At 43.1% G+C, this 17878-nt stretch overlaps 1 protein-coding gene across 5 annotated transcripts in view; it reads left to right on the top strand.

Annotated features, from left to right (window-relative positions):
- LOC119657648 (5'-3' exonuclease PLD3-like) overlaps positions 1 to 17878 on the top strand; it is a 113612-nt gene that overhangs the window by 69606 nt on the left and 26128 nt on the right. For all 5 annotated transcript variants that reach the window (XM_038064655.1, XM_038064659.1, XM_038064658.1 and 2 more), the window contains exons 2-4: positions 11358 to 11443; positions 11512 to 11673; positions 11734 to 12172. In XM_038064655.1, coding sequence (XP_037920583.1) covers positions 11358 to 11443; positions 11512 to 11673; positions 11734 to 12172 — 687 coding nt within the window. The remainder of the gene's footprint in view (positions 1 to 11357; positions 11444 to 11511; positions 11674 to 11733; positions 12173 to 17878) is intronic.

The raw sequence follows: 17878 nt of genomic DNA, 5'->3' as shown, positions 1-17878 counted from the left end.
TACAATTTGAAACGACTGTAATGCTTACAAACATGTATTTATTTAATCAAAATAGGTGTCGGTCGATTCAAAACACTTCTCCCAGCGAGATTCAAGAGCATGTATGCTAGTTTCGTAGAAGTCCGACTGTCGGGCGTTGATAGATTTGTCGAAGGCAATTTTGATAGCCTCTTCATTCCTAAATTGTTTTTCCGCCAAAAAATGATCCAAATGCTTAAAAAAGTGGTAATCAGTTGGCGAAAGGTCTGGTGAATATGGTGGATGATAATGATGATGATCAACTTTTAAACCGTTGTTCTGGATACATGAGGTCGTGCATTGTCGTGAAGGAGCATCACACTATCTCTGTTGGCTAACCTCGGCCGTTGAATATTCAATTCTTGGTGCATTTTCTCAAGTTGGGCACAGTATTTCTGTGCATTTATCGTTTCTCCAGTTGCCAAAAAAGAATAGTGGATAACTCCAGCTGTAGACCACCAAACATTACCTTCTTTGGATGGAGGCCCGGTTTCGGCAGATGCTTCGGTGGCTCATTAGCATCTAGCCATTGTGCTGATCGGCGACGATTGTCTTTTCACTTTTCATCACATGCCACTACTCTCTGCAAAAAGTTTCAAATTTCCATTCGAAACGCCATGTTTTGCTCTGTAAGGGCTTGCGGAACCCCGAGCTTTTTCACCTTTCCAAGTTGTTGCAAGTGTCGGGAAACTGTCGAATAGTGTACGCCCAGTTTCTCTGCAATCTCTCTCACAGATTGACGTGTGTCGAATTCGACTATCAAACGCAGCTCGTCGTTATCAATCGATGGTCCTGGATGTCCACGTGGTTCATTTTGAAGGCTTACGTCGCCGGACCGGAATTTTTCGAACCATCGCCATGTGATTCGTTCGCTTAGCTTATCAGCTCCAAATGCGCTGTGAATGCTCCTGGTCGCCTCCGCTACTTTATGACCGAGTTTGAACCCATATAGAAAAAGTGTACGTTCTTGGCTCTTTTCTACCCTTTTTTCCTTTCTATTCACTGTTATCACAGCAGGTTCAAAACTGAAATGACTTCTTGATTAAATGTAGGAGTTATACTTCATTATCCGACACCAACAGCGCCACCTAGTGGTGTTTTGATACAGGAAAATCGCAAGTAACTTCACTTAATTGCCAAATCGGCCATTTCATTTGCAACAACGAATAGTATTCGTGGCCTCGTGCCATGTGCAATATTTCATTCGCTTTGTTCATTGTTAATCTGTCGAGATAGTTCCTTCAGTGATATGCAACATTGTTTTTTGCACGTTTTAACACTCCTTAGCTTTCCCAATATATAGCGCGTCAACCACACCTACGAGTCATTACTGGCGGTTTCCTGAAATGCGCTTTAGCTCCCCCTACGACTTCCCGAGACGCTTTCACTCGCCTTCTACTATGCTATGCCCTTGGGGCGACCCACTCGTCGGCCGTCTTGGGAGAGTGGATTCCGCTGCATGGCATAGTCTACAATGTACATAATTGTCGCCCCTTCTCAATGTGTGACTTATCCACTGCCACTTCCGTCCTCCTATCACATCGCATACGAGTGGGCTTAGAGCTTTTGAGTAACAGTGGGGTTCACTTTCTATGTGCTTATCCCATATAGCAACACGGAAAAAACACTAGCACATATTTTAGACAGGGTAGCGAAAGCGGATCTGTTAATGCGTCGGGAAATGTCTAGCTCGATGATCCGTAGGGTGTTGACGTGGTGGAAACAGAAGGATTCGAATCAGAAACCAGCCTGCTTCTTGTTGATCAAGCTTTCGAGATGTTCTTTAATGCGTTTCAGGTTTATTTTAGTTATTATCTTTGCAACCTCTGATTGTCACACTCAAAACGGGTGCTCTTTTTTGTAATCTTAACGATCATCCCCTTCTTCCACTCTTTGGGAAAGGTCTTAGATTCCCAAGATTTTCGTACGAGTGAAAGCAGCAGATCTGCAGTAACTACAGCGATATTATTCCGTTTGAGTACATTGATGGCCGAAACGATTTCTCCTCTTACGGTGACTAGTCATTTTATCCACAACAGGAGGAACCTCACCGGATGTAATACCGTTAATAACCATGGTGAAGTGTTTTTTCCACCTCTTCAGTAGTTCATCATCATAGATGAGAAGTCGACTGTTGACATTCTTCACAGGACATCGAAAGATTTTCGACCACGTGCGAGCTCGTTCGTGATGCCGTATACATTTCTGAAATCAGTGCGATTTGCGGCTTCTTCCGCTTCCCAAACCAGCGCAATTGTAAATTCTCTCTTGTCACTGCGTACACTACGTTGTTCTCCTCGGTTTTTCGCTTGGTGTGGGAATTCGAGCGCGTTACGCCCCCTCCTGATCGCGAAGTGGTCGATGCAATTGCTCGTACGGCGTTGGTCAGGTGAAACCCATCTGACTTTAGGGCAGGGTCGAAGCTTAAACAATGTGCCACGAAAGACGAGACCTCCCACCATTACCGTTACGGTAATGCCCGGGTAACGTATTGTCAGATCCCACCTGGGCGTTCAGATTACCCATCACGATTTAACGTCATCTTTAAGAAGCTTCCCATGAACCGCGTTTTATTACTCGTAGAAAGCATCCTTCTCCACTGCATTGGAAGTCTTCGTTGGTGCATAGCATTGTACAGTGGTGATGCTCCTTAACCTGGACCGAAATCTTGCAGTTAAAAGTTTATCCGAAATCGGCTTCCAGGTGAAGAGAGCGCACCTTGCGGTAGCTGTCAGAAGCAACCGACACCGGATTCGCGTCTGCTACCAGTTGGTTTTCCACAGCACAAAAGCACATTGACGCGAGAGGGAGAAGAATACTCTCCAGTGTCCAGTTTATATCGTTGGAATTCCCACTCAAATCGGAGAAAGCGAGCATTCTAAGGACCTTCGCTACCGTTGTCGAGGAGTGTGCGCACATACCACATAAACCAATCATAATCCGTTTTCGATACCCAAAGATCGTTGCCATGAGGATAACGCAAGTTGGGCGCTTCGAGTATAAAGGTTTTGTGTTTACCTTATGTGTGAATGTGTGAAACTCTCTATGCACTATTTCCCCCCGTTCATATAAGTTCACTTTGTATGATGATGGCGTCCTACGCGTTTTAGGGTGCAATAAATTTACCTGATATGCGAAATTTGACCTTTTCTGAAGTCTGTCTCACCATATATTACCGCTTATGCTGCTAAACTTCCCCTCTGAACATACGGTGTTTTCCTCAGCAGCTGGAGTTTAACACTACATCCACCTGGAGAAGAAAGTGTCGGAGGCGAAATTATCTACCTAACTTGGTGAAATTTTTAAGAGGTGAAGAGGAAGGTTGTCTTCTACACCACAAAAATGAGAGAAAGAAAAATTTGAAGCTAAAGAATTTCATTTCGGAACAGCGAAGGATCCATTCATCATCACCATCATCAACGGCACCGAGCTCCACCAATTCGATATCCCTAAAAGCTGTCTGGCATCCTCCATCTTAGGCAGGGTATGCCTAAGATTCTTTTTCTACCATAGATATTGTCCTTATAGACCCGCCCACCGTAACCTATTGAGCCTCATTTTATCCACAACCGGACGGTCATGGTATCGCTCATAGATTCCATCGTTATGTAGGCTACGGAATGGTCCATCCTCATGTAGGGGGCCAACAATTCTTCGGAGGATTCTTCTCTCGAACGCGGTCAAGAGTTCGCAATTCTTCTCGCTAAGAACCCAAGTCTCCGAAGAATACATGAGGACTGGCAAGATCATAGTCTTGTACAGTAAGAGCTTTGACCCTATGGTGAGACGCTTCGAGCGGAACAGTTTTTGTAAGCTGAAATAGGCTCTGTTGGCTGACAACAACCGTGCGCGGATTTCATCATCGTAACTGTTATCGGTTGTGATTTTCGACCCTAGATAGGAGAAATTATCAACGGACTCAAAGTTGTTTCTCCTATCCTTATTCTTCCCGTTTGACCAGTGCGGTTCGATGTTGTTGGTTGGTTGGTTTTCGGTGCTGACGTTGCCACCATATACTTTGTCTTGCCTTCATTGATGTGCAGCCCAAGATCTCGCACCGCCTGCTCGATCTGGATGAAGGCAGTTTGTACGTCTCGGGTGGTTCTTCCCATGATGTCGATATCGTCAACATAGGCCAGTAGTTGAGTGGACTTAAAGAGGATCGTACCTCTTGCATGTACCTCAGCATCACGGATCACTTTCTCGAGGACCAGGTTAAAGACGACGCATGACAGGGCATCCCCTTGTCGTAGAGCGTTGTTGATGTCGAATGGTTTTAAGAGTGATCCTGCTGCTTTTATCTGATCTCGCACATTGGTCAGGGTCAGCCTAGTCAGTCTTGATAAGTTTCGTCGGGATACCGAATTCTCTCATATTCCTCATATTCCCACAGTTTTTCCATCGTTTGCCGCAAAGAGAAAATCTGATCTGTTGCTGATTTCTGGGTGTATGGGGCTATCCGGCCTAGCAAGATAGCGGCGAATATCTTATAGCAACGTGATACCTCTATATTTGCTGCACTATGTGATATCTCCCTTTTTATGTATGATACAGATAATGCCTCGTTGCCAATGATCAGACATTGATTCGCTGTCCCATACTTTGAACATCAGTCGATGAACCACTTGGGGTAATTGGTCGCCTCCATTTTTAACCAATTCGGCTTTAATTTCCCCCGGCTCCTGGCGACTTATGATTTTTTAGCCGATGAATTGCACGGACTGTTTTTCCTATACTTGGTGGTGGCAGTGTCCGTCGTCTTCAGTTGGCGGGACGTCCAACTCGCCGATGTTCTGGTTGTTCAATAGCTGAACAAAGTACTCAACCCATTGCTCCAATATGCCTAGTTTGTCGGAAATCAGATTTCCCTCTTTGTCTCGGCAGGATGAGTATCGAGGTGTATAAGGCTTCATCCTGCTGACTTGTTGGTAAAACTTCCGCGCCTGGTGCGGTTGCTCCCTGTACTTTTCCAGTTCACAGACCTGTTGGTTTTCCCAGGCTTCCTTTTCCCATCTCTGAACGCGCTTCTCCGCTCCACGGCGTTCGTGATAAGTCTCTGCGCGTGCGTTCATCTCAGCTATTGCGGCATCCATTTCCCTCTTATAGGCATCGCGGAAGGCTGTGTTGTGGACGGCTTCAGTGTTAACTCTCAGCTGATTGTCAGAGGGGATTCTGGGTCGCGTTGTTATTCGGGCTCGAGGCCCCCCCTGTATGTTCTGACATTCATAAAGGCGGCGTTCAATTAACACGTGGTTAATTTGGTTGTAAGTGGTCTCATCTGGAGAGGCCCATGTATGTTTGTCGATCGCTTTCTGCGCAAACTCGGTACTTCCAACAACCATTTGTGACCATTGTGACACTGTTAATTGGAGCGAAGGGTCCATTATCGGAGAATAATCTAATGGGATGACGGTAATAAAAAAATAATTTTGAGCTTTATCTAAAAAAAGAAATGAAAAGATGTCTTTGTACACTTGAAGAATTTGCGTAGTTAGTGAAAAACGTGGTTGTTTTTTTATCCTTTCTTTTTTCTGCGGAAATTCTCATTGGAAGGCAAATTTCCCAAAAGTCGTGCAAAGTTCAACAAAAAAAAGCCGGGACGTCAATTTCTTTCTTTGCAGCGGAATCTTCTGCTCTATATCAATGATGCGTATATGAGTGCTTTGTCTGTTATTATTTATCTTGGAGTTGTCACAACCTCGGCCGAAGCCGGATTTCACCTAATACTAGCACTATGTGCCAAACATTTTGGCTTAGACGATCCTGCCTACTTAAAAATAAATATAAAGGGGTTCGAGGCTAATTGGGGAATCTGTCAAGAACTCGCCACAACATTGAACACGATTGCAGAATGGTGTACTTCCTCCCAGTTTAAACCAGACTGTGTGAAAATTCCATGGGAAGGATTTAGGTAAACCAACTGTAGCCGACAGTATTATGGGAACGACAACCATCTTCCGGAGACTATGATGGGGGAGAGCAACATCAATAATATACGTGAAGCGATTCATCTTGTCAACAAACATCACGTCAGGCTTGTTATTTGGTATATGGGGATCAGTTAGATTTTGCCGCTCTCAATACATGCTTTAGGGAGAATTATCGAGTATTGCCTGCGGATCATATCGCTTAACAGGACATGTTCCTATAATCAGCTCATGCTTTTATACAAAGTTTCAATGAATCGCCTTACATCCAGCGTTATGCCTGTTCAAGTATTGCACCGGTGCCATAACAGTGCAGATCCCTTTAGTCGCTAACCATCGACTTTGATGTTGAGACAAATCTTGGCAAATGGATTCTCGTTAGCGCGAATTTCATGACCATACCATCGAAGGCGCGTCTCTCGGGATTTTTTCACGATCGGTGGAACTCCATATCGCTGGGGGATATCCTCCTTTCAGATGTGATCAAAACGTGTCACGCCACTAGTCCAACGCAGCATCTTCGTCTCCATTACCGCAAGACGCCGGTCATTGTCTTTTATAGTCAGCCAACATTCAGAACCATAGAGAGTGACAGGACGGACGAAATTGCGGTAAGTTTTAGATTTGAGTCGTGCGCCGATACATCGATCACAAAGAATACAAGTTGTGAAACGCAAATTCATCTGAGGTGTGCTAATGCGTGAAGCAATTTCATAACGCAGTTCTTCATTCGCTGATAGCATTAACCCGAGATATCTTAATCGCTCAGCTCTTCGCAGGTCACTGCCACTGACGGTAGTAATGCCTGTTTTATGGAGATCGGTCGACAAAAATTCGTGCATTGCGTCAGTAATTCCGCAGCTCTTGATAAACCCGTCTTTGTTCGTGGTGAATCTGATGATGTCGCGAATATGTTTTCAAGAATGCGTTCAAAAATCTTCATGGTATTGGACAACAACCGGATCGGACGATAATTTGGACATTTTGCGGAACTACCTTTCTATTTGCATATTGAAACCGTGGTGTTTTCTTGCCAATCAGATGGTCTATTGGATTATCATCCAATTGAAAAATTCATTGACCTACAGTGTTGGTTCCCAGCTCTTCGCAGAGCTCAGATGCGAGATCGCCAGGTCATATTGCTTTCCCCGATTTCATTTATTTAATTGCTTCCTCGACTTCAGTGGCACAGACAGATAGAATTGCTGCAAATGTCGGCAGTGGAAGTGGGCGAAGAACAATCAATCAATCATTTTTGCTTTTAAAACCATCGCATTTTTGGTCTACTGTCACAGGACCTGCCATCAAGGGACATTAGGTAGGATTTAGCATAGTGGGATAACTGCAACCATACTTTATTTATCTCTTTGCTGATCTCAGCACTTTATTCCCGTTTTACTGAGGATAGTATAAAATACGTTGAGTCCAACCCTCCGTTTTTGGCAAGCATGCTTGGCGGAGTTCGCACTATACCACACCATATCTGTCGTCTCTGCAAAGTTGGTACTTTCACACATTCATAACTCTTAGTAAAAGATGATCGTGAATATTACAAACGACAAGTAGATACTAGCCAAAGTAATTCTAGGGCTCATCAGAAAACGAATCGATCGATAGAGAACGGGCAACTCTCAGATGCCAGATGGCATCTGCTTGCTTTTAACCGAGTTGCGAATTTTGGCCAAATGTTACTGGATTTGAAGGTGCAGGTAAATACAGGTTCTTCGTATGACGGTCATAAGCACCCGTTTTTCTATCGACTGCCGTAGAGAGAAAATTTGATCTGTTGCTGATTTTCTGGGAGTGAAGCTGCTTTGGTATGAGCCGATTGTGTTCTGGGCGTATAGAGCTATCTGACTTACCAAGATAGTGTAGAGTATCTCATAGATGAATGATATATCCCGTTTTATGTATGGGACAAACAATGCCTCATTGCCACTTATCAGGCAGTATTTGTTCGTTGCCTTTTTGGTTGTTGAGCAGTTCATCAAAGTAATCAACCCACTGCTTCAATATATCCACGGTAGGTAGAAGGTAGAGTATCGACGTGCACCGTACCAATAATAACGTTCTTTTGATAGTTGCGAAGGTCATTTGTCAATGCTTTATTTCCAGGACCTCTGTTAGTTGCCGGTTTTGCGGTTTCCTTTTTATAGGTGTTACGAAAGGCTTTGTTATGGATAGGTTCAGCATTCACTCTCACCTGATTTTGAGAGGTATTCGGAGAGGGGGGGGGGGGGCTATTAATTGAGCCCGGGACACCATGCCAACGAGATAGTGGTCCGAGCTATATTGGCTCCTCTATGCATATATTCTGACATTCATTAAAAATGAGAGGTGCTGGCGTTCGATCAACACATTGTGAATTTTGTTGTAAGTGATTTCGTCCGTATTTCCAACCACCATTTCATAAGAGATTGTTCCTAATACTCCGCAGTCTGTTGGCATTTGTGGTTTCATTCAACCTATGGGACCCAACGTATATGGGCTCCGTCCCCACTTGGCTGTTAAAATCGCCCAGTATGGTTTTTGATTAGAACCTGGGGCAGGCTTCGAGGATTCGTTCTAATGCCTCTTAGGAGGTATCCTTCAACTCTGTAGTCTTCTCTGTAGATGCATGAGTATTAATGATGCTTATATTTCGAAATTTTCCAAGCGCAATGTGCATAGTAGTTCACTTATGCTTTCAAAGCCTATAATAGAAGATTTCATTGGCGGACTGGGAAACCTACTCCAAGCACATGTTTTACTTGATGACCGCTGTAATATATGAGTTGTGGCTCTTCTCCGGAAACCGGTCGATACTCAACGCATCTCTTGTAAGGCGATGGCACCAGCTTTACATTAGGACAAGGTATTGGCAGATAGTTAGTTCTTTAAGAAAATGAGCAAATGGTTTGTCCATTTTCGTTTCTGGGTCCGTCGTTATAAGATCCATCCAGGCTCGTTCGTTTTAGTCACGGGAGACACGTCTTCATACTTTCTGCCTGAAGCTTTTCGAACGATCTCTACGTGGAGATGGAGATAGAGTTTGATGGCAGAGATGCTAGTGTTGGTTGAGAAGCCGTTTACCAGGTTTTATAGTCCATCGTGGGTAAAAATCCCCGTTTTCGCCCTAGGACCTATACTACCCTCCGTCCAAAAACGGTATTTTACTAAATTTTTTATATTGAACTGAACCACGTCAGAATCAAAGCTGCCGTGAATGCACTGGAAGACATCCCGGGGAGCTATCATTAATACACTCCGTGAAATGGCTGACACTATGCCTCGGCGTGCACCAGCCTGGCGGTTTCGCTCCGCATGGAATGTCGCAATGGTGAACATCGGGAGATTCGTCAAAGCTCTTGGAACGGGTAGGGCCGCGCTGGAGGACACTTCTGAGCATGATGGCACTGTAGCTGACATGCCCTCTATGTACTGATGGATGTGCAGAATTTGCCGATCTGCAGAGGAAGTATTATAAGCTCCGCCGTTTGGCACAATGTTCAAACGACCGGGAACAGACATGCATCATAGTGATACGTCACAGACCAGCTAAAAGGAAGCTCTGCAGCGTGATAAACAAAATGCATAATCTTATTCACTTAATGCCAAACAGATTGGCTGATATTTACGGACATTATTCCTAATGAAGCCGGTTTGGGGTGATGGAAGGTGCCGAAGATTGTCCAATTTTCATTATGAAAGAGGTGGAAGACCCATTCCTTTATATGAAAGATAAGAAGGCGCTAGGACTCAACAGTATACCGGCAAAGTTATATAAACTGGGTGTTTCACCAACGGCCAGATCTATTCGTCGCTAGAAGGTGGCAAGGTTTGCATTGATTAGCAAAGGCAAAAACGACTCTGTGCTATCGTCTGCATTCCGACCACTGAATATTGTTAGCAAAGCCGGAAAATGCTTGAAAAACCCATTGGGAGTAGAGTCGCTGAAACAATAAATACTACCGGGAACTTATCTCTAAGATAGTTCGATTTAAGAATATAGAAATCTAGTATTGTTACTGTCATTGAGGTTTGACTGTGGTTCATGGAGCTGATATTCTGAGTACACTAGAAAATTAATTCTACATACTGCCTTTTCCGGATATCAAATGCTTATCTGAGGGACCGCTCCCTGCAGTATAAGAAACTGGAGGGTTAGATGAGGATAAATATCTCTGCACAAGGACTTGTCTTAGGGCCAGACTTCTGAAATACCTCACAATAATTTGCTACGTCTCGAAACGCCAAAAGATTTACGTCCGGGCGGTTATGCAGATAATGTTGCGGCACTGGTTACTGGATGCACGCTCGAACAGGCCCAAAAAACACTTGGCATATTGTTGCGATAGGTAATGCGTGGATGACTACTCATGGTCTAAGCTGTGCATTCAGAAAATCGATGTAGTCACCCTGGCTAAAAAGAGAATCTCGACCCTGTATCTCGTGTTGAACAGTTAAATACCTTGGATTGACTCTTGATTCGAAGGTGACCATTTTCCAGTCTATCGCGCTGAGGTTTGAGCTTATGCTCTTAACAAGGAAGTGTACATATTATCAGTTTTGCGGGTGACAGCCGCGCTGTGAGATCGATTATTCCCTTACCCAGAAGGAACCATTTCTTGACCTTGTTTTCTGCAACTGGGAGGACAACACCGATTACATATTTCTTTCTTGCGGAAGGTGGGATGGGATTCGTTAGCAACTTTATACAGGTACAGGGAAGCTCTTTCCGGACAGCATTCTCAGAGAAGCTGAGGATAATTTTAGAGTGGTACACGTAAATGAATTTGGAAATTTACTAGAAACCCCCTTTAAGTTAATCCTTCATTTGAAGCGTTATATCTTTAAGTTTGGTGAAAATCCTACTATTACTGACAAAATTAGAGTAGCGTGTAAATTGATCGCAACACATCACACTAAAATGAGTAAACTGACATTCCCAATATAGTTCTGCCCTCAAATATACTTCCACAACAAATACACAAAAGCTTTCATACCTGAAGCGCCGAACTTTTGGTTCTCGGCTTGCTTATAGATAATGTATGAGGGATTGAAGTGTCCAAAAGTAAACCAACATCCCCACCCCCTCATCTCCCTCAAATCAACATTTCTGCTTTTTCGAATCAGGCTAGGATAGAGGTGCTCAAGCTAGTGCCGACAAGACACTTGAAGGGAGTTGAATTTACGAGCGAACATGCACTTTTCTTTTGGTTTATTAATTAATAGGTCTGCCCTCGTGGCTCACCAAAGTCAACCTGGATGTTCTTTCAGACCATCCCTACATCGACACTGGATGCAAACTCCTAGTATAACGCAAAACTGGTATTTATAGGATGTGATCCTTTCTCCTTTCTAGTATATTCATTGAATATTACCTTTATCCAGTGGTTTCAGTATCTTCATATATTCTGTTTTTTTTTTCAGACGGTATTAGAGAGTGGCACGCAAGGCGCTGAAGACGATTTTGATTTTGATCAAATGCAAATGCTCCGCACAGAAAATGGGAACAAGTAAGCATCGTCTCCATATTTTGAAGTAGGGAAGTCTCAAATCCTGCAATTCTCTTCCTCTTCTCTAGGTGGAATCATGGAACATGGTGCAAGCCGTCATGCATCCCCATCACTGTGATATTAACGCTGATAGTACTTGTCGTATTACTTCCATTACTAGAACACACTAACGATAAGTTATTGCATACGAAAGCAAATGGGTCCTTATACGTTTGTACTGATGTTTGCCGGTAAGTTGTTAATTAATCTTCATTATTGAAATCGCTCAAAAGATGCACTCTCCTTTGCAGTATGCAGCTAGTCGAAAGTATTCCAGAAGGTCTCGATTATCCTGACGGAAGCCCGAAATTTCCGTCCACGTATGAGGCCTGGAAAACTCTTATAGGCTTAGCGAACAAGTCAATCGATATAGGGTCATTTTATTGGACATTACGCGGATCGGATGTCTACAACCATTCGTCAGCCTGGCAAGGCGAAAAAATCTTCCAGCAGATATTGAATAGTGGTACGCAACGGAAATTGCGGATTCGTATAGCGCAAAATGCTCCAACACAACAGCAGCCAAACTTAGATACCGAATATTTAATTAAGCGCAAAGCGGCCGAAGTGAGGTCAGTTAATTTTCTAAAATTACTTGGCGGTGGTGTCCTTCATACGAAAGTGTGGATAGTGGATGAACAACATTTTTATATTGGTAGTGCTAATATGGACTGGAGATCACTAACGCAAGTAAGTAACATAAAAAATCATCCACTAATATTTATAAAACTTCAGTCAATGTTTGAAATTAGAGTCCATTCTTTATTACGGTTTTGTCTAAAACAAAACCTTTTTAAAATCGATTCATTGTCTGTCCCCAAAACGGTTAAACCAATCCGAACGAAATTTGTTGCATATGTCGGGACTATGAAATCCCATGCATACAGTGAGTGACGGAGTTTAAAGGAGGCTCCCCATACAATCAAGGGGGGTATGTAAATTTTTTTTCACTGAATATAGTCATGTGAACGGTCTCGGTGAGTGCTCTCCCAAACTGACATTAGCTTTGGCGTGAATTGTAAAGTGCGTGAGCAAGAAGACAAAATATGCAACTTAAATGAGACAAGACACATTTTCGGAAATTACTCAACTCAAAATTTAAAAAAATCAAGGTGAAATCTAGGCCTCAAAATATGTCCCATGCCGATATCTGCTCAAATAAGTTTGCTAATAGTATAGTATTACTCATCATCATCAACGGCGTAACAACCGGTATCCGGTCTAGGCCTGCCTTAATAAGGAACTCCAGACATCCCGGTTTTGCGCCGAGGCCCACCAATTCGATATCCCTAAAAGCTGTCTGGCGTCCTGACCTACGCCATCGCGCCATGTTAGGCAGGGTCTGCCTCGTCTTCTTTTTCTACCATAGGTATTGCCCTTATAGACTTTCCGGGTGGGATCATCCTCATCCATACGGATTAAGTGACCCGCCCACCGTAAGCTATTGAACCATATTTTATCCACAACCGGACGGTCATGGTATCGCTCATCGATTTCGTCATCGTGTAGGCTACGGAATCGTCCATCCTCATGTAGGAGGCCAAAAATTCTTCTGAGGATTCTTCTCTCAAACGCGGCCAAGAGTTCGCAATTTTTCTTGCTAAGAACCCAAGTTTCCGAGGAATACATGAGGACTGGCAAGATCATAGTCTTGTACAGTAAGAGCTTTGACCCTATGGTGAGACGTTTCGAGCGGAACAGTCTTCGTAAGCTGAAATAGGCTCTGTTGGCTGACAACAACCGTGCGCGGATTTCATCATCGTAGTTGTTATCGGTTGTGATTTTCGACCCTAGATAGGAGAAATTGTCAACGGTCTTAAAGTTGTATTCTCCTATCCTTATTCTTCTTCGTGTTTGTATTTGACCAGTGCGCAGTCACTTTCTCGAGGGCCAGGTAGTATTACTAACTTTTAGAAATTGACTGAAAAACCCACTTAAGTTCATTCTACGAGTAGTAAACTTTGTACTAGCATAAAGCACAATACTTCTCCCCAGCCCTTTTTAAGGTTTTGTGTCTGTCTGTCACGTGCACTCTACTCAGAAATGGTTATACTAAATTTGGTGGGAGGGCGGAAACTGTAAACGCTCACGCATATAGAGAGTTACATCGTTCAACATGGAAAGTAAGAGAAGGGGGGGGTCTCCACATATGCAAAAGGGGGCGGCAACATTTTTTTCGCCAAATATAGTCATGGGGAGTATTAAATGAAAGGTCTCAGTTAGGACTTCGACATTTAAGGGGGTCATCCCGTGTGTCGGATCCGCGAAATCGAATTTTTTTTAGCATCAATTGTATTCAGATATAGTATAGAATATAAGGGCAAAGTGATTTTTTGATATTCGGAGTCGTTCGAAAATTAAAGCGTTAAACACGTGATAAGTCACTTGCCAGATTTATGTCGATTTATGCATGTTGAAAATCGGCTGCCACCGTAGACCAAAATCTATCCAACGAAATTCTTTGAAATTTTCACGATTTCTACGGTGCGCAAACTAGGATAATTGCGATCCATTCAGTAGTTTTTTTTATTCATTAAAGACGCCTTAAAAAAACACCAAAATTCACAAAAAAAAACTTGAACATGGCACCAAAAATGTAGCTTTTAATATTTTTTAATAATCCTAGTTTGCAGACTGTAGTTAATTCTGTACGTTATTATTATTATTCTATTAAGGGAAAGTCGCACCGCGTCCTTGAAGAACTATTGTGCCCCTTTTACTGGTTATAGTGTACCTATTGATCATAGTATCTCAAGCAGGGCTATAACCGTTAGGAACTTTAGTATGCCCCCTACCTCCAGATCTTTCAACTTTGTACCTGGTATTAAGTGTTCTCCCAGATGCCTCCACCTACTTTGCACAAGTGCCGGGCACTGTCCCAGGACGTGTATAGAGGTTTCGTCCTCCTCCTCACAAAACCTGCTGGCAGTGTCCGCAGATATCCCTAGCTTCCCTAGGTGATAGTTCAGCCGACAATAACCAGTGAGAATTCCCACTATGATTCGGAGGTTCTTTTTGGTGAGGATTAAGCAATCCTTTGTGCGTATGGGTTCGTATCCCCGAATAAGCACCCTGGACTGCTCCATCCTTAGTAGGCCCGCTCAGTGTAGTTCCCTTAACCGTTCCTCTTCATTTCTTAGATTCATAGCCATGAAACCGTTTCCAATTCCACAGAAGGGTTCTGGCCCGTGTAAAAGCGTCCCTGCTCCCTTCTTGGCTAGTTCGTCCGCTGCCTCGTTGCCTTCCAACCCAGCATGACCTGGAACCCAAAGTATCCAGACCTTGTTGGACGAGCCGAATGTATTCAGTCTCTCAAGGCATTCCCATACCAGTTTAGAGTTCATCTGGTTGGACCTAAGTGCTTTGATCGCTGCTTGGTTATCGGTGAGAATAGCCATGTTCTGCCCCCTATAGTTCCTTTGCAGATTAAAGGAGGCACATTTTTCTATGGCGTATATTTCCGCCTGGAATATGCTAGTGTACCTGCTCATTGGCTCAAAGTACATTTTCCTTGGACCAATGACACCGGCACCCGCTCCCTCTACTGAAAGGGATCCGTCAGTACCAAGTAATCAATTGCTGGTTTAAGCCGTATGTCGCAGCCACGCTCTCCCAGTTTGCCTTGTTACTCCAACGTGTTTCAAACTTCTTATCGAAGTGAAACCTCGTTGTCATGTTATCCCTTGGTATCAGTAAGTCGGGATACCGCCTAGAAAGAATATAAATTTTCCTTCAATTTAGGCAGCTCCCCGCCTCACTCATACTACCGGCCATCCTGAATATTGCCCTCCTTGCCTGCATCCGTATGTGTAGATGGAGAGGTGTTAATCGCAGAAGGACCTCCAGAAATGCCGTTGGGCATGTCCTCATTGCCCCACTGATACACACGCAAGCCAACCTTTGGAGCTTATGTAATTTCCTGGCTTGTGTGCTGAGTTTGGTTCTTTCTGCCCAGTTTACCGCTCCATAGGTAATCATTGGCCTTACTATTGCAGTATATATTCAAAGTAGTACTTTCGGGCTGCAATCCCATTTTTTTCCTGCTACGGATCTGCAAGTCATCAGAGCCCTCGTGGCTTTCCGACAAGTGTTTTCGACATGTGTCTTCCAGAGTAATTTTTGGTTTAGCGTAATTCCTAAATATTTGACCTTTGTTTCTCGTTTCACTTTAATATCATGTAATGTTATGGCTCTCAGGTGGTCAAGCTGACGCCTCCTAGTGAATGGTACTATGGTGGTTTTGACTGAATGGTACTATGCTAGTTTTGACTGTCTACGTAACCCTGGACTTGTATTCCAGTATTTGTTAACACGTCCAGGAGTTCATCCATTACCATACTCCACATCAGTGGCGATAGTACCCCACCCTGTGGACAGCCTTGAGTGGTGTTCATGACAATAGAATTTGTACCTGTCGGTACTTCTTTTTGCCTGCTTTCTAGTATTTTGCCCATCCAGAATGTTTCCCACCCCTTTACGGCTCAGGGCATCTTGTATCTCTGTGTGCGATGTGTTGTCGAATGCTCCTTCGATATCCAAAAACGCGCACAGTGCAATTTCTTTTGTTTCTATGGCATCCCGTAGTTCCTCTATCAGTTGATACAGAGTAGTTTCATTCTGTACGTTAAAATGCCGTTTACTTTTTTTCTTTAAGATGATCGCAGCGCCCTCTAGCGTGGAAGCAGGAACACTTCTTTTTTGGAGATGAGTGCATAAATTGCTCTGTATTTCAATAAGAAACTATGCGATCGGATTGGAAAAATTACCGGGCACGCAGATGATATTAATAAATAGATATAAATTCGTATTTGGATCTTTATCCAGTTCGTCACAAAAAATTTCTAAAGAAAGAAAAAACAAGTCGGAATACCGGAAGCTCGCGCTTCGGGTATAAAGGTTTTGTGTTCATCTTATGTAAGAGACGCACATTTCTCTGTCCGTATATAGCTACAAATCCAACATAATCCTTCATATTTTTCCAAACTACGAGACATACGTACATATTAGAGCCATAGATATCACGCTCACCCTAAACAAACAAACTGCCTATTACCTGCTGTACACATATATGCACGTATCTAAATTTATCGTACCCATATTTCCGATTTACGTCTTATATCTATCTGAATTAGGCACTAGCCGCAAAGTTCATTAGCACGCATATATTATATACCTACATATACACATGTCTGGTTGACAAATAACTAAAAAACTAAAACAAAATAATTGTCTGCGACCCAATTCATAAGAATTCATTTCGTTGTGGAATTGACGAATTGATATGTGATGATGACGTCATGCGGGTTGTAAAGTGCACGAAATTCACAAAAAATTGTAAAGTTTCACCCCCAATAACTTTGTTAATAATAGTTGGATTTTCTTCAAACTTGACCAAACTGTGCATTATATTCTTCGTTACACTCATGCCAAATTTTGTATTTCTGGGATGAACATAAGGGGGGGTGCCGGGTAAATTTCTAAAATGTGGAAATATACTATTATTAACTTTATTTGTGCAGATATCGGAACCGGATATATTTTGAGGCCTAGATTTCGTAGAGATGCACCACTGTGATTTTTTCCAGATTTTTCGGTTGGATAGGTTCTGAGAACGAGACCTGTTACACTTTTTGTGGGTCATATTTTCAACCCTTACTCCCCTATGTTTCATCTAATATCAAATATTGAACCAGATTCGAAAAGTACTAGTTGAGACCTTTCATTTGATACCCTACTTGGCTACATTCTGTGAAAAAAAAATTTGCACCCTCCATTCACATGTACGGAGAGCCCCCCTTAAACTTAACGTAAGATGGCGCCACTTACTGCATGTAAAGGGATCACCAGATTACATACTCTCACCAATTTTCGTGACAATCGGTCTAGCCGTTTCCGAATAAATCGGGTGTGACAGACAGACAGACAGACAGACAGACAGACAGACAGACAGACAGACAGACAGACGGACAGACGGACAGACAGACACCGTCACCATTCTAATAAGGTTTTGTTTCACACAAAACCTTAAAAACGGCCTTCACACGGGATCACCCCTTAATGCAAAAGGAGGTAGGGCGGGGCTGGAAAAGGGTCCTTTCCCTCACGGACCCATTCTCAGAATCTACCCGACGGGAAAAATCTGAGATATCCGCCGTACCGATATCTGTTTAAATAAAGTTAATATTTAAGTTTATGACTTGCGGTTTCTTCCAGGACAGAGGCAACTCATCAGACGCTGCCTCACCTCTGCCCTGGGAGCAGCGTGATCGAAGTGGTTACAAGGTGGTATTTGCTCTCTAATATTAATTCAAAAACACATCATGTGTATGAATTATAACGAAAATAAAACCGCCTTGTACAATTTTAGGCCTAAGCCGGCCGAGGCTAAACTAACAT

Source organism: Hermetia illucens, chromosome 5, assembly GCF_905115235.1.
Source record: "Hermetia illucens chromosome 5, iHerIll2.2.curated.20191125, whole genome shotgun sequence".
NCBI classification, from domain to species: Eukaryota; Metazoa; Arthropoda; class Insecta; order Diptera; family Stratiomyidae; genus Hermetia; species Hermetia illucens.
Note: the sequence above shows the minus strand (reverse complement) of the source record. Positions and strands in the feature narration are given on the sequence as shown.